This window comes from Hyperolius riggenbachi, chromosome 10, assembly GCF_040937935.1.
Source record: "Hyperolius riggenbachi isolate aHypRig1 chromosome 10, aHypRig1.pri, whole genome shotgun sequence".
Taxonomy (NCBI): Eukaryota; Metazoa; Chordata; class Amphibia; order Anura; family Hyperoliidae; genus Hyperolius; species Hyperolius riggenbachi.
Window position 1 is genome coordinate 219,106,415 of NC_090655.1, and position 27,461 is coordinate 219,133,875.

At 44.8% G+C, this 27,461-nt stretch overlaps 1 protein-coding gene across 3 annotated transcripts; it reads left to right on the forward strand.

The window, feature by feature from the left end:
• Positions 1–27,461, forward strand: LOC137534523 (uncharacterized). Of its 3 annotated transcripts, XM_068256061.1 has the most exons (8): positions 1–118; positions 7,789–7,844; positions 7,944–8,135; positions 9,760–9,857; positions 16,310–16,433; positions 22,893–23,688; positions 23,791–23,933; positions 26,783–27,461. In XM_068256061.1, the coding sequence occupies exons 2-8, from the start codon at positions 7,829–7,831 to the stop codon at positions 27,340–27,342; spliced, it is 1,929 nt and encodes a 642-aa protein (XP_068112162.1). In that variant the 5' UTR covers positions 1–118; positions 7,789–7,828; the 3' UTR covers positions 27,343–27,461. The 3 variants fall into 3 exon arrangements, with proteins under 3 accessions (XP_068112162.1, XP_068112163.1, XP_068112164.1); XM_068256062.1 differs by lacking the exons at positions 1–118; positions 7,789–7,844; positions 7,944–8,135; positions 9,760–9,857 and adding an exon at positions 15,002–15,094; XM_068256063.1 differs by lacking the exons at positions 1–118; positions 7,789–7,844; positions 7,944–8,135; positions 9,760–9,857 and adding an exon at positions 15,104–15,458.

The window sequence follows — 27,461 nt, forward strand, 5'->3', positions numbered from 1 at the left end:
ATGGCTGACGAGTGACGGCCATTTTGTTGACGCCCATAGGGAATTTCTCCCCGTCCCAGGATCCTCCTGGCATGTTTATGAGATCTCCGGGCTGGAGGATGGCTGTTCGATGAGGAGGGTATGTCTTATCTTATGATATAATGAAATCACGTATGCTTATCGCAGCTGGGATAGCATATAAATGAACTAGGCGTATTCTGACCGCCCTGCATTCATTGTTTCTGGAGCCCAGCCTCAGCTCTGCATTGTATGATCGTCCTCATACCTGGGCTATGGGCTGGTGGCTGCCACCTCAGTGTGCTGTTATAGCTCTAAACCGTGTACAGTGCAGGCCAGATCATCCCCTGGGAAATACCAGAGGACATTTTATAATAAGTCTGTCCCATATAGTAGGAGAACATTGCCCATACATAACTTTGTAAATAATTATTCAGGAAAGATCAACTTTATGTATCTCTGATAGCTCTGAAGGAATTGGAATAAGCAGGGGTTGCAGTGGATCTTTGCAGGGGGGCTTCTCAGAATTTGAAAACTGGTTTATATATTGATTTGTGTTATTCATTATTAGTTGTTAGTTTTTTATAAAGCGCTAACAGCTTTTGCAGCACTTTACAAAATATAGTTTTATCTCTAGTCCCCTCAGAAGAGTTTATAGTTTAATCCCTACCGTAGCCATATGTCTAATTGTGTGGGGGTTTGGGGAGCCTATTATGTTTTTGCGATGCAGTAGGAAACCAGAGTGCCTGAAAGAAATCCATGCAAACCTGCAGGGGACATACCTGTAATTAATTACCTGTAAATTTATAATATATATATATATATATATGTATGTATGTATGTATGTATGTATGTATGTATGTGAAAGACTGGTCGACCTTGAGAAGTGAAATTAAGTTTATTGGATTTACAGAAAGTGTGCAATAATTGTGGATCTGAGATAAACTTTTACTCATTGCATAATTGTGTTCCTTTCATATAGTTTATAGGGCATTCCTCAAGCCAAATACTTTTTTTTTGTTTTGATACTCTAATTCCCTATGAACTAAACAAGCCTCCCCACAGCTTTTCACAGTGGCTTGGCACTGTAGCAAGGGCTTATGGGAGCTCAGTCTGGGGAGGAGGAGGTTACTAGCCAGAGATTTCAGAGGCAGAGGGGAGGAAGGTAGAGGAGAGGGGACTGAATTTACACACAGGCAAGCTGATAGCGTCTCCAGTCCTCAGCCTCTGACAAACAGAACATGGCATTGTATCACAGGAATAAATAATCATAAAATGTTAAAGCTGTTTGCAGCTAGATATGCTATGTGTAAACTATCTAAACTTTAGATAAGATATATAGACAAGTTATTTGTTATAGTAAGTTTCTCATCTCGGATCCGCTTTAAACAAAATTAGGCAGGTGCATAAATTAAATAAATAGAAATGAAATCAATATTTAGTAGATCCTTCTTTTGCAAAAATTACAGCCTGTAAACGCTTCCTGTAGGTTCCAATGAGAGTCTGGATTCTGGTTGAAGAAATTTTGGACCATTCCTCTTTACAAAAAATCTCTAGTTCATTCAGGTTTGATGGGTTCCGGGCATGGACAGCTCTCTTTAACTCACACCACAGATTTCCATTATATTCAGGTCTGGGGACTGAAATCGGAGCAGTGCTTTTCAGCGCTGCTAGCTTTGGGCGCAGCCAGCGCCGCCATAGACTGTAATAGGAATCAGTCTATAGCGGCGCTCAGTGAGGAAGGTCGGCTCCGTCAGAAGACGGAGCCGAAGTTGTTTAAAAAACACAATAATTCGGCCTCCAGCAATCGCTGGAAGCCGAATTATTTCATTCCCCCACTATCCATGTCGGCCTGGAGGGGGAATAGTAATTAAAACGCCCCGGACTTGTGCAGAAGCAGGACCAGCCATTTAACAGCTGGATCCTGCGCCCAAGTCTACCAGCGCCGTATTCAAATGTACGCACTGAAATGGCCATTCCAGAATGTTGTACTTGTTCCTCTGCATGAATGCCTTAGTGGATTTCGAGCAGTTTAGGGTCGTCTTGTTGAAAGATCCAGCCCCAGTGCAACTTCAGCTTTGTCACTGATTAATGGACATTGGTCTCCAGAATCTGTTGATACTGAGTGGAATCCATGCGTCCCTCAACTTTGACAAGATTTCCAGTCCCTACACTGGCCACACAGCCCCACAGCATGATGGAACCACCACCATATTTTATTGTAGGTAGACGGTGTTTTTCTTGGAATGCTGTGATCTTTTTCCTCCATGCATAACGCCCCTTTGTTATGCCCAAATAACTCAATTTTAGTTTCATCAGTCCACGGCACCTTATTCCAAAATGAAACTGGCTTGTCCAAATGTGCTTTAGCGGCTTTGTTTGTGCTGTGGGTGGAGAAAAGGCTTTCTCTGCATCACTCTCACATACAGCATCGCATCTCCTTGTGTAAAGTGTGCCGGATGGTTGAACGATGCACAGTGACTCCATCTGCAGCAAGATGATGTTGTAGGTCTTTGTTGCTGGTCTGTAGGTTGCCTCTGACTGTTCTCACAATTCGTCGCTTCTGTTTATCCAAGATTTTTCTTGGTCTGCCACTTTAAGCACTTTTTCAGAGCGATTGTGTTTTTTCACTCCCTGACGCAAGCCAGGAAGTGAACTCTTTGACGTACAATGTATTTATTCTTAAAGAGAACCCGAGGTGGGATTATATTATGCTAGTGGGGCACAGAGGCTGGTTGTGCACACTAACACCAGCCTCTGTTGCTCCATGGTGTGCCTCAAAGACCCCCCTGCGTGCCGCTATACCCCTGCAGTGCTGGCGACACGCAGCGCGTCGCCAGCACAATGTTTATCTAAGCGCTGTCTGTCAGCGCTGCTCCCCCGCCTCCTCCGTATCGGCGCTACCCGCCGGGTCACTTCCCACCAATCAGCGGGAAGGAAGGGACACAGGCGGGTAGCGCCGATAAGGAGGAGGCGGGGAAGCAGCGCTGACAGACAGCGCTTAGGTAAACATTGTCGCCAGCACTGCGGGGGTATAGCGGCGCGCAGGGGGGTCTTTGAGGCACACCATGGGGCAACAGAGGCTGGTGTTAGTGTGCACAACCAGCCTCTGTGCCCCACTAGCATAATGTAATCCCACCTCGGGTTCTCTTTAATGTGTACAATGTATTTATTCTTAAAAACGTGAACGCAGTCGCTGCACAAAGCGATTTTGTGAGCGTTTTGCATTTTTTCCTATACCTTCCAATTAGGGCATATCGCCCTGAAAATGGTACAGGCAACTCTTTCCTGAGCGGATCGGAAACAAACCGCTCATATGTGTACTATCTCATAGAGAATGATCGCACAAGTGCTATCAGGGCGAATTTAAAAATCGTCATCGCTTAAAAAAAAATATATCAAAAAATGCCTGTAGTGTGAACGAGCCCTGAGGGCCACATAAAATGGCAAGGAGGGCTGCATTCGCACTGCAGGCCTTGTGTTTGACACCTGTGCTCTAAGGTATATGAAAGAGGTCATTTTACTTCTCTGGATGCATAACGCCAATAAATTGGAAAAAAAAATGTATTTGAGCACAATGTTAAGGGTGGAAACGCCTTTCACAGGTCGTTTGCCTGCTTCTATAGGTCAATTACAAAGGCAAGTGCCTAAAAAAGTATTCAACAAGTATTTGCTTAGGTAAAACATCCACCTTTAAAATCATATAAAAATCCTATAAATCCCAGCCATAATTATTTTAATAAAATTACCCCAATAAAATCCATTACACTCCATCAATAACAGAATAATTAAACAGATTATCAGTATAAGTTTGCATCTCTATTTATAACAAAGCCATGTTCTCTTTATTCATTACACATATATATGAAAATAGTCCATATATTCCTTTCTTGAGAATATACAAATCTCTATATATACACATTTATAAGTTCATATATCTCCCATAGAATTACCATGGTGACTGGTGCTCTTTTCTCTGTATATTATACAGTAGAATGTCGTTATAGTAAACTGATATAGTAAACCCAGTCCTCTAAAATAAATATAAATATACAATGTATGACCAATTCTGATCTAGTAAACTTCTGATATAGTAAATAGTATAGTACTACTTTTCCTGGTGCCTTGGAGTTTACTGTAAAGGGATTCTACTGTATTACTTTGTGCAAATATTACATTACATGTTCATGTGCATGTTTCATGTGCCGCATCATCAGCAGAGAGGTGATAGTTGAAGCCAATTGAGGAGATTAGTTTGCCAAGGGAGGAGGTGTGCAGGGAGAGGAGTAGGGGCCAACGACAGAGCCCTGGGGAACTCCAACAGTAAGGGGGGTGGAGAGGGAGGAGGATCAGTTAAAAGAGGTCTGGATGGGGCAGCCAGAGAGGTAGTAAGGTAGTAAGAGAAGCTGGTCAGGGCTGAGCTTAGGATACCGACTGAATTCAGGGTTTGGAACAGGAGGAAAATAATGGAATATAGAGGTTATTCAATGTGGCCAGGATGGGGTTGTTGATGACCTTAAAGGGAAGGTTCAGGGACGCCTTGAAAAAAATAAAAATCCATATCCGCTTACCTGGGGCTTCCTCCAGCCCGTGGCAGGCAGGAGGTGCCCTCGCCGCCGCTCCAGAAGCTCCCGGTCGTCTTCGGTGGCCGACCCGACCTGGCCAGGCCGGCTGCCAGGTCGGGCTCTTCTGCGCTCCAAGGACGGGCTCTTCTGCGTCCCACGCGGGCGCGCTGACGTCATCGGACGTCCGATGACGTCAGCGCGCCCGCGTGGGACGCAGAAGAGCCCGTCCTTGGAGCGCAGAAGAGCCTGACCTGGCAGCCGGCCAGGTCGGGTCGGCCACCGAAGACGACCGGGAGCCTCTGGAGCGGCGGCGAGGGCACCTCCTGCCTGCCACGGGCTGGAGGAAGCCCCAGGTAAGTGGATATGGATTTTTATTTTTTTCAAGGCGTCCCTGAACCTTCCCTTTAATGAGTGCTGTTTCGGTGTAGTGGGCAGGGCGGAATCCAGATTGAAGGTGGTCGAATAAGTGTCCTACCCAAGAAAATTGGAGAATCACTTGCAGAGCTGTGCAGTCGGTACAAAAAACATCTGACTCTGCAGTTTATGAAACCACTGACTCCAAGTTCCCAAAATTATTCTTGACTCTTCGACTCCTTTTGTACCCACTCCTTGCAGGGCTATGGAGTGGGTACAAAAATCATCTGACTCAGATTCCTCAGTTTATGAAACCTCTGACTCCAGGTACCCAAAAATTGCTCAGACTCAGACTCCACACTGTAAACCAGGCGTTCAAGGAGTTTGAAGAGGTGATACGGAGCAGTAACTGGATGGCAGGGATTGGGTGTGAGTGGTGTGCTGGTTGTTTGGGGGGTGTTAGGGCACAAAATAGAGAGATTGACTTTTCATCTAGAGTTGATGTGAGAGAGAGGTTGTAATAGACAGCGGTTTGGTTGGGGCAGGACAGGTTCTGGAGGGGGGGATGAGAGCAAGTCGAGAGCACTGGAGGGGACATTTGGGTTGGCGTTGCGAAAATTGCTCTGCCAACTGCCAGGGGTAGATGGAGAGCGGGAGGCAGGGCCGGATTTCTAGAAAAGCCACAAAGGTCTGAGACTTGGGCAGCTGAAGCTCAAGGGGACATCTAGACATGAAATAAGGGTTGCTACATATGAAAAAGAAGGCTGCAAATGGGGAGCAACACATGAAAAGGGAAGCTGATGTACAAGAGTTGTAGATGGAAGATAGGGGCTGCAATATATGAATGTTATGCATGAAAGAGGAGGCTACACGTGGAATGGGAGGGGCACTGCTCTGCTTGCAAGCGGAACCCCAACATGCTGGTCCTACTGGCGTAAAAAGTATAAATCCGGCCTTGCCGGGAAAGGCAGGATGTGGAGAGCAAAAAAGTAAGTAGGTGATGATCAGAGAGGGAGAAGAGTGTGGTGTCAAGGTCGGTGAGTGTGGTGGATTTGGAGAAGACGAGGTTGAGGGTGTGGCTATGAAGATAAGTGGGGCCATTGGAGTTTTGGGAGAGGTCAAAGGAGTTAGTGATGGAGAGCAGCGGAGTGCAGACAGAGCTCTTACCCCAAGCAAATTAACCACTTAACGACCAGCTAAAGCCGATAGGCGGCGGCTGGTCGTTTGTGGTTTTACATGGAAACGGCCGCTCGTTCGAGCGGCCGTTCCATGTCAGTTCACGGAGGGTGTCTCCGTGAATAGCCTGCGAGCCTCCGATCGTGGCTCGCAGGCTAACTGTAAACACGCGGGGAAGAAATCCCCGCTGTTTACCTCAATACTGAGCTGCTGCGCAGCAGCGCCGTAAAGGCCCGGCCTCTGATTGGCCGGGGATCGCCGCTGTGTGATAGGCTGAAGCCTATCAGAGGCGGCGCAGGACGAATCTCCGTCCTGCGCCGCCGAGGGAGGGAGGAATCGCGCTGCGGAGTGGGGCTTTGAGGAGCTCCCCCCGCTCGGCCACATGGAGCGGCAGTGATCAGACCCCCCCCCCAGCAGGTCATCCCCCTAGTGGGGAAAAAAGGGGGGGGGGGGGAAGTCTGATCGCCCTGCCTTTAACACGATCTGTGCTGCGGGCTAAAGAGACCATGCAGCACAGATCTGAGCGAAACAGCCCGGTCCTTAAAGAGAACCTGTACTGAGTAAAAACATTTAAAATAAACACATGAGGTAACTTCAAATGAACATTACATAGTTACCTTGCCATCAGTTCCTCTCAGAAGCTCACCATTTTCTTCTGACAATAATCCCTTCCAGTTCTGACAATATTTTGTCAGATCTGAAATATATCAGTTGCTGTCAGTAAAATATCAGTTGCTGTCAGTTATAGCTGAGAGGAAAACAGATGTACCAGGTAATGTCCATGTTTCCCTATGGCTCAAGTGGGCGATGTTACAGTTTAACTGTGTGGTGACCAGGAAGCTGTTATGGGGTAATGGCCATTTTCAAAATGGAGGACAGAAAATTCCCTTGATCACAGTGAACAAACAGGATGCGGGACAGCAGAAAGACACTGAGAAGTAGACTACATGGAAGGTAAGTATGACTTGTGTATGCTTATTTTGACTTTTAATTGTCAGTTCAGGTTTTCTTTAAGTGGTTAAATACTCCATGGGCTTCATTCACAAAGCAGTGCTAACCTACTTAGCACGTCTAAAGTCTTTAGACGTGCTAAGTAGGTTAGCACTGGATTTCTCAATCAGATCGTGCGCAAAGTTTTACGCGCGCAAAGTCCTATGCGCACGCTAAGTCCCATAGGCTTTAATGGGCACTTTGTGCGGAGTGCCCTGCGCTCTGTGCAGTGCACGTGTAAAGTTTTACACGCATAAAGTTTTCCCGCAAAAAGCTGGTTTAGACGTGCTAAGGGGGTTTTCACAGGCGTGCTAACAGTTAGCACCGCTTTGTGAATCAAGCCCCATGTCTGCAGAAAGAAATAACACCAAGGTGCCTTTTTGCACTTCCCAGAATGCTGGTGACATGGTATGAGTTATAAGAATTATCTGGTTATCTTTTTCTTACTATTTTATGTTGATTCAGGAGAGACCATCCTTTCTCCCGTTGTCTCTGTGCTTTTTCTCTTTTAGGGTGTCTGGTCACCCTCCTCACACACAATCAATTAAAATTATACTCTATCAATAAATCAATTAGCTTGTATGTAATCCATTAAGATATTTTTCAGCCTGGCCATACTGGAAGCTGCACAGTTTCATTTTTGTGACTGAACATGTACTTTCATTTATATTCAAAATTTATTGTATTGTATTTTGACCTTCTACAGGGCAGCCGTTTCCCCTGACCGTACAGACCCTGACAACAAGATGGAGAATCAGATGGGTAAGAGGAGATTTTAATTCCTTGTAAGAGCAATATGATAGATACACTCATCCGCTGATATAAATACAATTCTTCATTGAGTGTGTGTGTTTGCTTCAGATGAATCCGGTCTAAGGAATGCCACAGACAGATGTACAGGTCCTCTTTATTCCTGGGATTCATCACAGGAGCATCACAACATCCCACAGGACCATTATATCAAAGTCGAAGTGAAAGAGGAAGTGGAAGGGGCGTACATGAGGGGTGATGAGTCATTTAATGATGAGGAAATTCCTCCAGAGATCAATGCAGGTGAGGCATGAACTCTATACTGTATACAGAAAATATTCTCGTTGTGCAGACACTACAACAATCTTTTCTCCTGCCTCTGCTCTGTATGTAGAGAGTATGTGGCCAGTGGTGGAATCAGAAACTGTCCTCTCTTATTGGAATTAATGGGTAGACTGTTTGTACCTAGTGGGAGGGGTCTGCAGCCACCACCCTCTATCAGAAATGAAAGAATGACAGTATGAGCCCAGTGGGGAAGTCAGTAGTCATCAGACCCAAATAGAAGTCATTGGGAAATTTTATGTGCCAAGTGGATAACTCGGTAATCATTAGTCCCAAATAGAAGTGACCAGTAAATTCCTGATTCTCAAAAGAATCGCATGCACGGATGGAGACCACAACCGCAGGCTTTGGCAGGCAGTGACATTCTCATTGCAGCCAGTGGTTGTTAGGTCCGTGTGCAGGTGCATCCCAGCATGCAATACCTTCAAGATCTGTGGGTTTACTGGCGTACTATACGGTACTAATTGAAGGATGTAATTGGGGGTTTACTATTGTTCATGTATATTTACACACTCCCCCTTCCAGTACCCCAGTCTTTCTCATTTTCTTTGTCACACGTTTACCTATTTTCACTTTCTCTGCTTTTTCACGTTCCTCACATCTTCTTTCTCTCTCTCCCCTAATCCCCCTCCCTCCTTCCCCCAGGTTCTCAGTCAGTCTTGCAGTGCTCTCTCCCATTCTCCCATTCTCTTCTTTCCAATGAGTTATTGCTCTTTAATGCTGACAGTCTTTTTTTCTCTCCCCTTCCATTGTTTTCTCTCTTTCCACCATTCTCTCTTGCCCTCTTCCTCTTTGCTTCTCTATTCCTCTTTTAGTATGGGCAGGGCAGGCCTAAGTGTTTGTGGCTGTTTAGCGCAGCGTCACTGCGCGGTGACGATGTTCGGTAATGGGTTATTGTGGGCGGCACAAGCTTTAGTGCAGGCAGGGGCTTTGTGCGGCAGCTTAGTGCTCTGGCTTTGGACAGGTGGGCAGCAGCTTAAGGTGGGCTAGGCTTGGTGCTCTGGCAGTAGGTGGGCGGTGACTTAGTGTAGGCAGTTGGGGGGCAGATTAGTACTATTGTCCTATATTTAGTAACTGAAGATTGTGTTTCTTGTGGGCGGTGGCTTAGTGTGGGTGGGTGGTGGCGTAGCTAGTGGTCTCTTGCATACTTACAACCTTCAGTTAGTATATAGGCTTGGGAGTTTGAGATTGGATATGCTCGGTTGTTGGTGGATGGTTGATTGAGGAGTCGCCCGGAAGTCAAGGGAAGACAAAACATGGGCAGTGGGGAAGTGAGATATATATATATATATATATATATATATATATATATATATATATATATATATATATATATATATATATATATATATATATATATATATATATATATATATATATATATATATATATATATATATATATATATATATATATATATATATATATATATATATATATATATATATATATATATTTTTTTTTTTTTTTTTTTTTTGTGGTTATCCTACATCTCAGTTTAGGGGTTGTCCTCTCCCATTTATCTGCATAATATATTATCTGGAAATGTATCTTACACATGTGACTGTATCTGTGTTTCCAACAGATGGCTCAATTAACAGAAACCCGCCATGGAGAGGTGCTGGAAATTTTTATACCTGGGATTCCACACAGGAACACCTCAACATCCCTCACCATTATCAGGTAGGTAGAAGTGATGCTTTAGTGAATAATTCTGTATCTAGCCAGATCTTTTATTGAGCAGAAGCCCTTTTTTCCCCGTCACACTAACTTGCGATTACAAAGGATTCATTCACACAAGTGGAGGTGAAGTTCACAACTTCTCGACTTCTTTCAACTGCCCAGACATTTGCAGAATTGTAGGCATTTAGGAGAAATTGTCAAATTCCTGTCAAAGCAGTTTCTATGAGAAGCATAGGACATTGACGTTGTGCTGTCACAACAGCCTCCTTTAATGTTATTTAACATTATTTATATTCTTTGTATTAGTATATTCCAGTCCCCCTGCAAGATTTAGTTATTTAGCATTTCCCAACTGTAACTCCCTGCTCAACAGCCTTGTCTAGATGTTTCTGCAACAGTTGAGTTCAGTTAGTGAGGAGATCCTGCTGTGCTTGTAGTCGCATCATATTTTTACCTATGAATATGCTCTAAAAAACATCTTTGTATGCTTTCAACGCAAGTAAAGATACTACAGATTATACTTGGAGTCATTATTTCATCGAGTAAACTGCCTGTGGAGGTTTCTAAATCAGTGTGGAGTTATACTGCTATACAGACTGGGTCTTCTGGAGTATGCCTCACACATAAAGCGGGAATTCGAAACAGAACAGTAAAAATATGATATCTGCAAGAAGGTAATGGGATTTCCTGTCATCTCATCAGTAAAGGACTGATCTGCAATACGATAAAGGATTACCTAGCTACACCTCAAACACAAGTCTACAAAGAGTAAATAGACGTTCAGCAAAAAAGTACAAGAATTGCCTGTCTGCCTTCCTACAGTGAATACAGTGAGTACAGACTGCTTCAGAAATTGTACATTTCTTCTGTTTGGGACTATCGCTATTAAGTTTAAAAAAAAAAAAAAAAATCACCCAGTGATAAGATTCATAAGCATCATATCTGCAACCATAGAGCATGTCTATTTCTGCGCATTCTATTAACATGGAAGATGAATTAATTCTCGGTCAAGATGATTCAGATAAACATGTTGTACTACCTGAGAGACCAAGGCGGTCAATACATCTTTCTCTAAAGGCAAGAGAGAGGTATGAAGCAGAAAGTGAAGGAATGTTTCATAGTCTGTCTGAATTGTGGATAAAAACGCTGCAACACATATCTGATATTGAGAAGACTGGCAGTAATGGAAAGCAATTAAACAATGCACTTACAAGACTTAAGAAGACATATGAAAATTACAGGAAACTCTCTGAAAAATATTCTTCCTTTCTATCGCAAGTTAGTACAGAACAAGCGTCAAAAGAGTTGGATGACTTTACCACCGCTGATCAACAGAGACATGTTGCGTTTATGGAAGCGAAGTTACAGTTAGAGAATAGGATAGCAAATTTGATCGAAACTACATCCTGTACCTCTATTTCTTCTAGACACTCAAAAAAACTGTCAGTGCAAGCAACCTCTCACAGATTTACTAGATCAAGCAAATCGCTGCAGTCACTCTCCCAGAGGTCAGCATTAAGCATTCAGTTAGTCAAAGCCCGTGCAGAAGCAGAGGCTGCGAAAGCACAATCTTATTGCTTTAAACAAGAATCGACTCTTAAAGCGGACGCAGCACGCAAACAGGCGGAAGCAGCATGCAAACAGGCAGAAGCAACACTTGTGCAGGCAGAAGCACAGGCAGAAGCAACACGTGTGCAGGCTGAAGCACAGGCAGAAGCAACACGTGTGCAGGCAGAAGCACAGGCAGAAGCAACACGTGTGCAGGCAGAAGCACAGGCAGAAGCAACACGTGTGCAGGCAGAAGCAACACGTGTGCAGGCAGAGACAGAGGCCCAGTTAGAACTTCTGCAAAAGAAAAGAGAAGAAGCAGCAGCTCTAGCAAGGTTAAAGGTCTTCGAACAAGCTGTGGAAGAGGAAGAAGGAATTAATTACCCTAGCCTAAAGTCTGCTGACGATCCTGCTAAACGAACTTTGCAATTTGTTCTGAACCAGAACAATGGATATACTCCCCTACTTACAGCTGAAGTCTCTGCACCTACCTGTTCAGCAAGTAAACAGCCAGAATGCATATCGTTAAAACATGAATCTCAGTTTAACACTGTACCTTTGAAGGATTCTGCTATGCTGTCCAACACTACAAGTCCAAGAGAACAAATCTATACACCTTGTCAGACCTCAGCAAGATATAATCACAAAGAAATATCACAACCAATTGGAACAAATCCCATGAATCTCATAACAGTCTTTTTCAAGCTCTCATGCTCCAAACATCACACAGATCAAACCCTCGCCTGGAGTAAACGCATCTGCATCTCCATTCTCTACATCACCACTGGAACAGCACAAGCCACATACTGTCTGCAGTGGTGACGCATTTCCACGTACAGAAATAAAATCAGAAAAGTCTGAAATTGAAGAAGTTGGCAAGTATATGATTCGCCGAGAGCTTCTTAACTCTGGACTAACGAAATTTGATGATCAACCAGAAAACTACAGAGGTTGGCGAGCTACATTCAAGACTATAATCCAGAACCTGGAGATTGAACCTATAGGAGAACTTGATCTACTTATCAAATGGTTGGGACCGCAGTCATCAGAACAAGTTAAAAGACTGAAATCTGTTCATTGCGATGATCCAGCAACGGGTCTTAACATAGTTTGGGAGAGATTAGAGAGAGTTTATGGATGTTCTGAAGCTATTGAGCTTTCCTTATTCAAGAGACTTCGAAACTTCCCAAAACTGTCTAACAAGGACAACCACCAGTTTCAAGAATTAAGCGACCTTCTTCTTGAAGTAGAAAGAGCCAAGGCAGACCCACACCTTCCAGGTCTTGTCTACTTGGATACAGCTCATGGTGTAAACCCAATTGTACAGAAGTTGCCACCGAATATTCAGAGTGAATGGGCAAAGAAAGGATCTAAATATAAACAGGAATATAAAGTATCCTTTCCACCTTTTTCTTTTTTCTCCAAATTCATTAGAGACATAGCTACTGTAAAGAATGACCCAAGCTTTTTATTTTTTGATACTACAGTTCTTCCTTCAACACCTTTAAATTGCGATACTCAAGGCAAGTTTAAGGACTCACGGAACTCTATCTATGTCAAGAATACTGGAATCTTCTCAACTTCTCAAGACTCCGATTTTAAACCACAGCAAGTCAAGGAAAATGATCCTAGGTATCAATGTTCTATTCATAACAAGCCACACCCTCTTAGAAATTGTCGTGTGTTTAAACAAATGCCCTTTGAAGAGCGCAAGTCTTTCCTCAGAGAACACGATATTTGTTATAGATGTTGTGCATCTACAGACCACTTTGCTAAAGACTGTAAAGTTCCTGTCAAATGTTTTGACTGCAACAGTGATAAACACATAACGGCTTATCATCCTAGTTCTCCCAAAGAAGTGCTTCAAACTGCTCAAGCCTCAAAGACCACACCAAGTTATGGCGGGGAGAGTACTGAGGAAATGACAGCATCTGTATCCACAAAATGTACTGAGGTATGTGAAGAAGGATTCCACAGAAAGTCATGCAGTAAAATATGTCTGGTCAAGGTATATCCAGAAGGACGACCACAGAGCGCAGTGAAGATGTATGCTATCCTTGACGACCAGAGCAATCGTTCATTAGCAAGTCCAGAATTCTTCAACGTGTTCAATATTCAAGGAGAAACCTGGCCCTATACTTTACGAACTTGCTCAGGCCTGGTTAAGATATCTGGAAGAAGAGCACATGGTTTTGTGGTAGCATCTGAGTATGGAAACACAGAATTTTCACTTCCAACACTTATCGAATGTGATCAGTTGCCAAACAATCGAGAAGAGATCCCTACACCAGAAGCGGCTCTTTATCATCCTCATATGAAACACATAGCCAGTTACATTCCACCGCTTGATGATGATGCAAAGATTCTCCTTCTTTTAGGCAGAGATATCCCAAGAGTCCATAAGGTGCGACAACAATGCAATGGACCAAATGATGCCCCTTATGCACAGAAATTAGATTTTGGATGGGTCATAATAGGAGATGTTTACTTAAATACATTTCAAGAGTCTTATGATGTGTTCTCATGCAAGACCAGCATCAGAGAATCTGAATGCACCTTTCATTCACTTAAACATCCTTTTAACTTTCAAGTTCAGGAGAGTTTCAGTTTAAAGACTTCATGCGATGTACAAAAGCAAATCAGTTGTAAGAACAGTTCTCATCAAGACTTTGGTGACACTATATTCCAAATAACTCGTGATGACAATAAGACAGTTCCTTCCATTGAGGATAAAGAGTTCATAAACCTCTTGAATAATGAATTCTTCAAGGATGAAACTAACAGTTGGGTAGCTCCTTTACCATTTCGTTCACCAAGAATTAGACTTCCAAATAACAAGAAACAAGCTATTTCTAGGCTAACTTCACTTAAAAAAATTCTGAAGAACAAACCCGATATGAATGATCACTTTATAAAGGCAATCACTAGCGATGATGGAAAGGTTCGCAAGGTGAAAGTGAAGACAGCAAGAAATGGTAGTGTTAAGACTTTGTTTAGACCCATCACGGAGACAGTCTTACTCCTGCCTTCAAATGAAGATGTCTTATCTACTCGATCCAAGGGAACAGCCTGATATGTCTTCGAGTCTACTGAGTTACATCCTTTCTCCAGTGATGGAAGATTCTTCAAAGATCTGCATTCAAGAATTAATGTTTATGTTTTATGTTTTCTGTTTTCTGTTTTCTCTCTTCTCTACAAGTCTTAATTATACTTATAGTTTTCAATGTTAAATTGTATTATATATAGTGGTATCTACCGATACCAAGCGGGGAGTGTGCTGTCACAACAGCCTCCTTTAATGTTATTTAACATTATTTATATTCTTTGTATTAGTATATTCCAGTCCCCCTGCAAGATTTAGTTATTTAGCATTTCCCAACTGTAACTCCCTGCTCAACAGCCTTGTCTAGATGTTTCTGCAACAGTTGAGTTCAGTTAGTGAGGAGATCCTGCTGTGCTTGTAGTCGCATCATATTTTTACCTATGAATATGCTCTAAAAAACATCTTTGTATGCTTTCAACGCAAGTAAAGATACTACAGATTATACTTGGAGTCATTATTTCATCGAGTAAACTGCCTGTGGAGGTTTCTAAATCAGTGTGGAGTTATACTGCTATACAGACTGGGTCTTCTGGAGTATGCCTCACACATAAAGCGGGAATTCGAAACAGAACAGACGTCTTCTGAGGTGGTTAAAGCAACAACCGCTTCTTAGTAGTTGCAAGCTGCATCTATGAAAGCCAGATCCACTGTGGTGATTCACAAACGCCTTCAAACACCACACTTTTAAAAACTTCTCCATGAGGACTCGTTCATTCCATGGAATAGTGGTTGCTCTACTCTTTACCGTTCTGTTACACACCAACAAAAATGCTCCACAACCAACCATGTGACTCAAGCCTAAAAAGATACCCTAAAAAAAAAAACACATCTTTTCTTGGCAGTCTCCTAAAACTGTGCCCTAGTGTCCTTATCATGAGGAGTGGTGCGCCACAGACCAGCCACGCCTCATTTTCCAGAACTCGGAATGTACAAAGCTCAGCACTAGACAGGTGACTGCTGTTGAGTACCAAGTCAGATGCTCACCTTTGTAGGCCTATTTGGAAGCACTCAGAGACACAAGTGCCTCCGAGGATCCTCTGTTGGCCGTATAGCTTTAACATGGGAGTAGGGGGAGAGAGTGAGGGACCAAGAACACAGAGAGAGGACAGGGAAGGCTCCATACAGGATCCAGGGCCTTCCCTCTCCATAAATGAGTATATATATTTTTTTACAAATCGCTTCAGTGTTACTTTAAAGAGGATCTGTAACGTCAAAACGTCCCCTGGGGGGTACTCACCTCGGGTGGGGGAAGCCTCCGGATCCTAATGAGGCTTTCCACACCGTCCTCCGTCCCTCAGGGGTCTCGCTGCAGCCCTCCGTGCAAGATGACGTCAATATTTACCTTCCCGGCTCCTGCGTAGGCGCTCTGACGGCTGTCGGCTCCGAAGTAGGCGGAAATACCCGATCGTCGTCGGGTCTGCTCTACTGCGCAAAAAAAAATAGTTTACCTTACCTGGGGCTTCTACTACCCCCCTGGTCCACCGCAGTGCCCCTCTTCCGACTGGGCGACTCGGCAACGAGCCACTGTGTATGCGTAGCCCTGGCTGTGCATGTCCTAGTTTTTCGCATGCAAAGAGGGGTGCTGCGGAGAATCAGAGGATTGTTCAGTGACGGCTGGGGGAGGGGGGGGGGGGGGGGGGGCAGCTGCAGGGGCTTGTAGAGGACCCAGGTAAGTTAACCTCATTTTTTTATCTCTATAAATTATGTTTACTAAAGTGAACTTGAACTTTGCGTCTTACAAGACTATGTATTGAATATTTATCGTAACAATATACTCTTTGTATGGCTTCCTGTAATACAGGATGAAAATATGGGTGATATGAAAGGTGACATGAAAGGAGAATTGAAAGGAGGAGCAGAACAGATTTATGTGAGGGAGGAGGAGCCATACCATGAGGAGGACATTACTCCAGAGATGAACACAGGTAAGGAATAAACTCTAAATATGCAAAGGAGGCATACAAATGTACTGCAAGATTCACCTCTTCTCCTCCCATTTCTGTCAGTAAAAAGTAATGGGAAGACAGTGTGTGGCCAGTGGGGGAGTCAGGAGACATCAGCCTCTATAAGAAATAATAAGAGGACAGTATGTACCCAGTGGGGGAGTCAGTAGACATCAGCCTCTATTAGAAGTAATGGGGAGACAGTATGTGGCCAGTGGTGGAGTCAGGAGACATCAGCCCCTATTAGAAGTAAAGGGGAGACAGTAAGTGGCCAGTGGGGGAGTCAGGAGACATCAGCCTCTATTAGAAGTAATGGGTAGACAGTATGTGGCCAGTGGTGGAGTCAGGAGACATCAGCCCCTATTAGAAGTAATGGGGAGACAGTATGTACCCAGTGGGGGAGTCGGGACATCAGCCCCTATTAGCAGTAATGGGGAGACAGTATGTGGCCAATGGAGGAGTCAGGAGACATCAGCCCCTATTAGAAGTAATAGGGAGACAGTATGTGGCCAGTGGGGGAGTCAGGAGACCTCAGCCCCTATTAGAAATAGTGGGGAGACAGTATGTGCCCAGTAGGGGAGTCAGGAGAAATCAGCCTCTATTAGAAGTAATTGGGAGACAGTATGTGGCCAGTGGGGGAGTCAGGAGCCATCAGCCCCTATTAGAAGTAATAGGGAGACAGTATGTGGCCAGTGGGGGAGTCAGGAGACATCAGCCCCTATTAGAAGTAGTGGGGAGACAGTATGTGCCCAGTAGGGGAGTCAGGAGAAATCAGCCTCTATTAGAAGTAATGGGGAGACAGTATGTGGCCAGTGGGGGAGTCAGGAGAAATCAGCCTCTATTAGAAGTAATGAGGAGACAGTATGTGGCCAGTGGAGGAGTCAGGAGACATCAGCCCCTATTAGAAGTAATAGGGAGACAGTATGTGGCCAGTGGGGGAGTCAGGAGACATCAGCCCCTATTAGAAGTAGTGGGGAGACAGTATGTGCCCAGTAGGGGAGTCAGGAGAAATCAGCCTCTATTAGAAGTAATGGGGAGACAGTATGTGGCCAGTGGGGGAGTCAAGAGACATCAGCCCCTATTAGAAGCAATGGGGAGACAGTATGTGCCCAGTAGGGGAGTCAGGAGAAATCAGCCTCTATTAGAAGTAATGGGGAGACAGTATGTGGCCAGTGGAGGAGTCAGGAGACATCAGCCCCTATTAGAAGTAATAGGGAGACAGTATGTGGCCAGTGGGGGAGTCAGGAGACATCAGCCCCTATTAGAAGTAGTGGGGAGACAGTATGTGCCCAGTAGGGGAGTCAGGAGAAATCAGCCTCTATTAGAAGTAATGGGGAGACAGTATGTGGCCAGTGGGGGAGTCAAGAGACATCAGCCCCTATTAGAAGCAATGGGGAGACAGTATGTGCCCAGTAGGGGAGTCAGGAGAAATCAGCCTCTATTAGAAGTAATGGGGAGACAGTATGTACCCAGTGGGGGAGTCGGGACATCAGCCTCTATTAAAAGTAATGTGGAGACAGTATGTACCCAGTGGGGGAGTCGGGACATCAGCCTCTATTAGAAGTAATGGGGAGACAGTATGTGCCCAGTGGGGGAGTCAGGAGACATCAGTCCCTATTAGAAGTAATGGGGAGACAGTATGTGCCCAGTGGGGGAGTCAGGAGACATCAGTCCCTATTAGAAGTAATGGGGAGACAGTATGTGCCCAGTGGGGGAGTCAGGAGACTTCAGCCTCTATTAGAAGTAATGGGGAGACAGTATGTGGCCAGTGGGGGAGTCAGGAGACATCAGTCCCTATTAGAAGTAATGGGGAGACAGTATGTGCCCAGTGGGGGAGTCAGGAGACATCAGTCCCTATTAGAAGTAATGGGGAGACAGTATGTGCCCAGTGGGGGAGTCAGGAGACTTCAGCCTCTATTAGAAATAATGGGGAGACAGTATGTGGCCAGTGGGGGAGTCAGGAGACATCTGCCCCTATTAGAAGTAATGGGGAGACAGTATGTGTCCAGTGGGGGAGTCAGGAGACATCAGCCCCTATTAGAAGTAATGGGGAGACAGTATGTGGCCAGTGGGGGAGTCAGGAGACATCAGCCCCTATTAGAAGTAATGGGAAGCCAGTATGTGTCCAGTGGGGAGTCAGGAGACATCAGACCCTAATAGAAGTAATGGGGAGACAGTATGTGCCCAGTAGGGGAGTCAGGAGACATCAGCCCCTATTAGAAGTAGTGAGGAGACAGTATGTGCCCAGTAGGGGAGTCAGGAGAAATCAGCCTCTATTAGAAGTAATGGGGAGGCAGTATGTGGCCAGTGGGGGAGTCAAGAGACATCAGCCCCTATTAGAAGCAATGGGGAGACAGTATGTGCCCAGTAGGGGAGTCAGGAGAAATCAGCCTCTATTAGAAGTAATGGGGAGACAGTATGTGGCCAGTGGAGGAGTCAGGAGACATCAGCCCCTATTAGAAGTAATAGGGAGACAGTATGTGCCCAGTAGGGGAGTCAGGAGACATCAGCCCCTATTAGAAGTAGTGAGGAGACAGTATGTGCCCAGTAGGGGAGTCAGGAGAAATCAGCCTCTATTAGAAGTAATGGGGAGACAGTATGTGGCCAGTGGGGGAGTCAAGAGACATCAGCCCCTATTAGAAGCAATGGGGAGACAGTATGTGCCCAGTAGGGGAGTCAGGAGAAATCAGCCTCTATTAGAAGTAATGGGGAGACAGTATGTACCCAGTGGGGGAGTCGGGACATCAGCCTCTATTAAAAGTAATGGGGAGACAGTATGTACCCAGTGGGGGAGTCGGGACATCAGCCCCTATTAGAAGTAATGGGGAGACATTATGTGCCCAGTGGGGGAGTCGGGACATCAGCCTCTATTAGAAGTAATGGGGAGACAGTATTTGCCTAGTGGGGGAATCAGAAGCCATCAGCCCCTAACAGAAGTAATGGGGAGACAGTAAGTGGCCAATGGAGGAGTCAGGAGACATCAGCCCCTATTAGAAGTAATAGGGAGACAGTATGTGGCCAGTGGGGGAGTCAGGAGACCTCAGCCCCTATTAGAAGTAGTGGGGAGACAGTATGTGCCCAGTAGGGGAGTCAGGAGAAATCAGCCTCTATTAGAAGTAATGGGGAGACAGTATGTGGCCAGTGGGGGAGTCAGGAGCCATCAGCCCCTATTAGAAGTAATAGGGAGACAGTATGTGGCCAGTGGGGGAGTCAGGAGACATCAGCCCCTATTAAAAGTAGTGGGGAGACAGTATGTGCCCAGTAGGGGAGTCAGGAGAAATCAGCCTCTATTAGAAGTAATGGGGAGACAGTATGTGGCCAGTGGGGGAGTCAGGAGAAATCAGCCTCTATTTGAAGTAATGGGGAGACAGTATGTGGCCAGTGGAGGAGTCAGGAGACATCAGCCCCTATTAGAAGTAATAGGGAGACAGTATGTGGCCAGTGGGGGAGTCAGGAGACATCAGCCCCTATTAGAAGTAGTGGGGAGACAGTATGTGCCCAGTGGGGGAGTCAGGAGAAATCAGCCTCTATTAGAAGTAATGGGGAGACAGTATGTGGCCAGTGGGGGAGTCAAGAGACATCAGCCCCTATTAGAAGCAATGGGGAGACAGTATGTGCCCAGTAGGGAAGTCAGGAGAAATCAGCCTCTATTAGAAGTAATGGGGAGACAGTATGTACCCAGTGGGGGAGTCGGGACATCAGCCTCTATTAAAAGTAATGGGGAGACAGTATGTACCCAGTGGGGGAGTCGGGACATCAGCCTCTATTAGAAGTAATGGGGAGACAGTATGTGTCCAGTGGGGGAGTCAGGAGACATCAGTCCCTATTAGAAGTAATGGGGAGACAGTATGTGCCCAGTGGGGGAGTCAGGAGACATCAGTCCCTATTAGAAGTAATGGGGAGACAGTATGTGCCCAGTGGGGGAGTCAGGAGACATCAGTCCCTAATAGAAGTAATGGGGAGACAGTATGTGCCCAGTAGGGGAGTCAGGAGACATCAGCCCCTATTAGAAGTAGTGAGGAGACAGTATGTGCCCAGTAGGGGAGTCAGGAGAAATCAGCCTCTATTAGAAGTAATGGGGAGGCAGTATGTGGCCAGTGGGGGAGTCAAGAGACATCAGCCCCTATTAGAAGCAATGGGGAGACAGTATGTGCCCAGTAGGGGAGTCAGGAGAAATCAGCCTCTATTAGAAGTAATGGGGAGACAGTATGTGGCCAGTGGAGGAGTCAGGAGACATCAGCCCCTATTAGAAGTAATAGGGAGACAGTATGTGCCCAGTAGGGGAGTCAGGAGACATCAGCCCCTATTAGAAGTAGTGAGGAGACAGTATGTTCCCAGTAGGGGAGTCAGGAGAAATCAGCCTCTATTAGAAGTAATGGGGAGACAGTATGTGGCCAGTGGGGGAGTCAAGAGACATCAGCCCCTATTAGAAGCAATGGGGAGACAGTATGTGCCCAGTAGGGGAGTCAGGAGAAATCAGCCTCTATTAGAAGTAATGGGGAGACAGTATGTACCCAGTGGGGGAGTCGGGACATCAGCCTCTATTAAAAGTAATGGGGAGACAGTATGTACCCAGTGGGGGAGTCGGGACATCAGCCTCTATTAGAAGTAATGGGGAGACAGTATGTGTCCAGTGGGGAAGTCAGGAGACATCAGTCCCTATTAGAAGTAATGGGGAGACAGTATGTGCCCAGTGGGGGAGTCAGGAGACATCAGTCCCTATTAGAAGTAATGGGGAGACAGTATGTGCCCAGTGGGGGAGTCAGGAGACTTCAGCCTCTATTAGAAATAATGGGGAGACAGTATGTGGCCAGTGGGGGAGTCAGGAGACATCAGCCCCTATTAGAAGTAATGGGGAGACAGTATGTGTCCAGTGGGGGAGTCAGGAGACATCAGCCCCTATTAGAAGTAATGGGGAGACAGTATGTGGCCAGTGGGGGAGTCAGGAGACATCAGCCCCTATTAGAAGTAATGGGAAGCCAGTATGTGTCCAGTGGGGAGTCAGGAGACATCAGCCTCTATTAGAAGTAATGGGTAGACAGTATGTGGCCAGTGGGGGAGTCAGGAGACATCAGCCCCTATTAGAAGTAATGGGGAGACAGTATGTGCCCAGTGGGGGAGTCGGGAGACATCAGCCCCTATTAGAAGTAATGGGGAGACATTATGTGCCCAGTGGGGGAGTCGGGACATCAGCCTCTATTAGAAGTAATGGGGAGACGGTATTTGCCTAGTGAGGGAATCAGAAGCCATCAGCCCCTAACAGAAGTAATGGGGAGACAGTGTGTGTCCAGTGGAGGAGTCAGGAGACATCAGCCCCTATTATAAGTAATTGGGAGACAGTATGTGTCCAGTGGGGGAGTCAGGAGACATCAGCCCCTATTAGAAGTAATGGGGAGACAGTTTGCGGCCAGTGGGAGAGTCAGGAGGTGTCAGCGCCTATTATAAGTAATGGGGAGACAGTGTGTCCAGTGGGGGAGTCAGTAGACATCAGCCCCTATTAGAAGTAATGGGGAGACAGTATGTGGCCAGTGGGGGAGTCAGGAGACATCAGCCACTATTAGAAATAATGGGTAGACAGTATGTGTCCAGTGGGGGAGTCGGGAGACATCAGCCCCTATTAGAAGTAATGGGGAGACAGTGTGTCCAGTGGGGGAGTCAGTAGACATCAGCCCCTATTAGAAGTAATGGGGAGACAGTATGTGGCCAGTGGGGGAGTCAGGAGACATCAGCCCCTATTAGAAATAATGGGGAGACAGTATGTGTCCAGTGGGGGAGTCAGGAGACATCAGCCCCTATTAGAAGTAATGGGGAGACAGTATGTGTCCAGTGGGGGAGTCAGGAGACATATTTTAGAAGTAAACGAGAGACAGTAGCTCCTCTGTTATCAGCCTTTTGAGAGCAGGGGATACTGCACTGCATCCGTATTGTGATGTGATGAAATACAATGCAGAGTGTGTGGTTTGAATAAACCCCGGTAGTGAAAGGCATATGGAGGCTGCCCCTTTTTTTCTCTTTTTTTTTTTTTTTTTTTTTTTTTTTTTTTTTGCAAGTTGCATGACTGACCTGCTGATCCTCTGCTTCTTTTACTCCTATACCCTGAACAAGCATGCAGATCAGGTGAACTGACTGAAATCTGACTGGATTAGCTGCATTCTTTCAGGTGTATGATTCAGACACTATCGATGAATGAAAGATCAGCTGGACTGCCAGGCAACTGGTATTGTTTAAAAGGAAATAAATATGGCAGCCTCTCTATTCCTTTTAAATCAGGTATCCTTTAAATTAAACTTTTTTTCCTAGAGCAAGTTCTCATTTTAGGAGCTGTTCTAATGCACGTTCAGAAAACTTCAGTGCCTTAAAAACCTTCACAGCTGTAAAGTATAATTTTGAGGGATAATATTCTATAGCACTAATTTAGTATTTTTTATTTTTTTTTGCCAGGAAATACATATTTCACTGCAGGAAGATTAAGGTTTTCAGAGCAGGAGAGAGGTAGGAGAGGACAGTACACTCGCAATGTTTCACAGGATGGGAGCAGCAGCTGGCGTGATAGATGGAACCAAAACAGAGAGCAGAGCTTGGAGAGAGCCGCTCTAAATGGTGGTGAGAGAAGCCGAAGTAGAGAGAGACGGCGTGGCAGACCTAGACGTGCCAGCTGGGCGAGGAGGGTGGAGAGACTAAGGCCCAGTACCAGCCCCAAAAGCAAGTTTGGTGACAACGTTTCTAGACTCAGAGGTGCAGCCAGTCCAGGTAGGAGGACCAGAAACCACCCCACCAATGCTGCTATCGGTAGAATAACCCGTTCAAGTCTTGCTCAAGCTGAATCCTCACCATTCTTCCTGATAGACTCGGGCCAGATCTCCTCAACCCCTGTCAATTCATATCCCTCTACATCTCAATCTCAGTCGTGCTTCTTTCAGCACCAAGGCGATGACTTTGATGAAGGAGAAGATGACGAAAGCATGGCGCAAGCAGGCTCCCAAAGGCTGAGGAACGTCCGTTTCTCTGACCGAGAAAACATGGCTCTGGTGGAGAAGGTTATATGTCATTTCGAACCTTTATTCAGTGAACTGTCCACCAAAACCGAGATGGCGGTTAGGCACCGTCTGTGGAAAGAGATTACGGAGTCAGTGAATGCCGTAGGCGCCTATAGGAGGAGTGTGGCCCACTGTAAGAAGAGGTATCAAGATATTAAGAAGAGCATCAGAAAAAAAGTCACGCTGGAGAGGAGACACAGGTAAGTAGGTCCACTAGGATTTTGTTCCCTTCAGCTGGGTGATAATGCTTGAGAAACCTTTGTGTTGTTGGGTGTACAGATTTTTTGTTTTTATGTTTTCAGTGCTATTTCCGGAATCAGTGGTCCTCGGCCTATATTTCTCAACTCGTATGAAGAGAGATTGAAGCCGTACATATACAAATCAAAAAGTGCGAGACGCCGAGAGGTTCTGGACACGCTGATGATGGAAGACTCTTCTGACTCAGGTGAGCTTACTAGGTTAGGCAGAACAGGAAATAATGACCTTACTATTTTGAGGCCATTATTTGTCTGCATTTCACTGATATGTTCCATGCAAGAGACCCAACGTGCCAGTAAAGGGATCCCCAGAATTGGAACTTGCAGTACATTAGTGATATTCTCATAACTGATGCTGTTTGGAATAATTGAGGCCCCTTTTACACCAGCACACTGCGTTGCCCCGCATTGCGCTTCCCCGCTGCAAGGGCTATGTAAGTCTATGGAGACTTGCACACTTAACGTGATTTGCACACTTAACGGCAAGCAAACAGGGGAATCCCGATGAGGAGCGGTGAGTGAACGCTTCCGCCGTACACCTACACTCTGCATATGTAGCCTGTGTGTGGCGAGGCTGCAGTGACACAATGCCGATAAATACTACAGTTCCGCTCTGCCGGGGGAAGGTCACAAAGCAAACCTGTGATGGATGGAAGAGGATCTGCAAAGCCTCTGGACTATTAAGGTAAGTACTAAATTTTTTAACCACTTATACCGCCCGAGACGGTATATCTACGCCCGCAGGACTTCAGTTCCCAAACAGGGTATTAGATATGTGTCTCCACGTTCTAACACGCCTGCGACACCCCAATTCCCCCCCAGCAGAGTAGTTGAATGCTGATCAGTGAATGGGAACACAGTTCACCAATCAAAGTGCCTGTGATCAATGACCACTGCCGTGGTATTTGAGAAAATGAAAGTGTAAGCACACACACTATTCCCTGTGTACGGTTCACAGTACACAGGAATAAATTGGTGGGGGACATCTAGAGGCCAAATAGTAAAATTACACCCTTACACATAAAAATACATAAATTCCCCATTAAAGAGAATCTGTACTCTAATATTCTTACATTAAAAAGCATACCATTCTATTCCTTATTTTCTCCTGTGCCCCTCTGTGCTGTTTCTGCCACTCCCTGCTGCAATCCTGGTTTGTAATGAACAGTTTTAGGCAGTGTTTACAAACAAAAGACTGTCTTCTAACCACAGTATCATAGGCTGAGAACTAGCTTACTGTGTGACTCATGCAGAGCTTGGAGGGGGTGTGTAAAGCTTCTGCCAATGACAAGCAGTGCTGCACATTCCACACATTCCAGCCTCTGCCCGACAGACACCACAGAGGAAAGGAGATGAGTTTTATTACAGAGACAGCGCAAGTAGGAAAGGCTGCAGTAAGACAGGCCACATTAGAACAGGTATAGGAACTTATAGGATAGAAGAAATAAGGCTTTAAATTTTGTTACAGAGTCGCTTTAAAATTAACCCTTATCTTCCTAACTCTCCCATAGTTACCAAAATAAAACATTTGTATATATTGAAAAAATAAACTTTAAAAAAATACATAAATAAGTTACCTTAGCGACTCAACTTTTTTAATATTTATGTCATGAGATTACATTACTGTTATTTTTGCAAATAAGGGCTTGTAATTAGTGACGGAACCAAAACTGAAAAAAAAATTACACCTTTATTTCCAAATAAAATGTTGTGGCCATACGTTGTACTAGAGACATATTTTAAACATTGTACTAACCGGGACAAATGGGCAAATAAAATGTGTGGGTTTTATCCAGAGTAGCACATTTTATTTTAAAACTATAATGCCAGAAAACTGAGAAATAATCTCTTCCATTTTTTCTTATGATTCCCATTAAAATGCACTTAGAATAAAATAATTCTTATCAAAATGTACCACCCAAAGAAAGTCTAACTGGTGGCAAAAAAAAACAAGCTATAGATCATTTTGTTGTAATAAGTAGTAATAAAGTTATTGGCGAATGAAAGGGAGGAGTGCTGAAATGTGAAAATTGCTCTGGTCCATAAGGGGGAAATCCTCCTAGTGGCGAAGTGGTTAAGCATTTGTGATAAAATCTTAAATTATCTCCAGTTATTGAAATGATACTGTATAGGTATCAGATTGCACAGACTGACTTGCAAGCGCCTCTAGTCCTTCTGAGAAGTATTTTTATGCGTTGAGCTGTTTAATTAGATGCAAAGACTACATGAGCTCAAATAACGGGCAGACAAAGCAGTAGTGACCTTTAATTGTTGGTGGGGTCACTGCCTGGATTCTCTTATATCTGCTAGTAATGTTGCAACGTCCTGCATCTAACTGGCTGTTTTAAATCTTACTTTGGACTTTCAGGTGTTCCTGCCAATTTTAGGATGTCCCTATGCTTCCTGTAACATTTTCTATAATATATAACACATTCAAATTCCAGTAAGCAGAGTGGAAGGACCTAATACACTTGTAGCAGAGGTGAAGACTTGAGAGTGCAATAAACATATCTAACCTCTAAAGTTCTCAAGAGCTCAAATAATCTTAGGTACTTTTTGTAGATTGGATTTGGAATTAGTTTGGTTTCAGTTTGAAATCCGTTCATGCCCCAACTACTTTATTGAATGGGCTACTGTGGTCAAACTGAGGTCAACCTGAAGCAAAATCAGACTGAAATCTCTCATGTCCATGTACAGTAGCACTAAAGATAATTTTTGGAGTATTTTTCTTTATTATTGCATTTTTACAACTTTGTGTGTGTGTGTGTGTGTGTGTGTGTGTTTTTTTTTTGTACCATATGGATCATTAACTCTTTGTATATAGGGGCTTTGATATCAGTTTGCTTTCTGTTTCTGTTTTTATTCCTTGTAAAATGAGTTCATGCCCCACTATATTGGTGAATGGAAAATGAGGGTAAAACGGAGGTCAGCCTGATTTTAACTGAAGACAAACATCCATTTATAATAGCATCAAAATTATCTTTTGGAGTTGTTCTTGTATGGTTATCATTTTCTTTGTGTGCTTTATTTTCCTTAGATTTTGACATGCATGACAGTCCAATTCCAAGTCCACCCAGCACAGAGGAACAACAGGACACTGGGCATTGTTCTCAGGCCGACGAGGATAGCACCACGGGGTTTCCAGAATCCTTAGAAGAAAATGGAGAGCAGAGGCATCACAAGGTCTCTGGCGAACGTGCCACGTCTCCAAAAAGTGGTCCTGTGCTTCGGCCAAGGCATTCCTCTACTGGTGGACAAAAGTCTACTGCTAAAGAGGACAAGACCGGCAAATTGGATGAACGAGGTAAAAAACGCTTTCTACGTGAGCAAATCATGCACAGGAAAATGTTGATGAGGAAGCTAAACGCCCTTCATGAAGATGTTTGCCACCTCACTCAGACCTTGGCAAGTGCCACCTCGGTGCAGAGTAGCTTCTTGGAGAGGATTGCTGGAGCTCTAGAAGAGAAAAACCGCATAGAGATGGTGCAACAAAAGACTCTGGAGAGTATGAATGAGACACTTCATCGTACCTGTGTCCATCTAGGACTCAGTTCATCTGGTGCAGATAATTCAAAGGGGCAGCCTGGTCAAACCTGACTTCTGGACATCATCTACCACATTTCATTGGACTGCTTGTCTTTCTTAATCCCTCAACTTCTGGCATAGGGAATTAGTCCTAAATCTGAGCCTGTGGAAATTAAAGCTTAGTCTTCTCA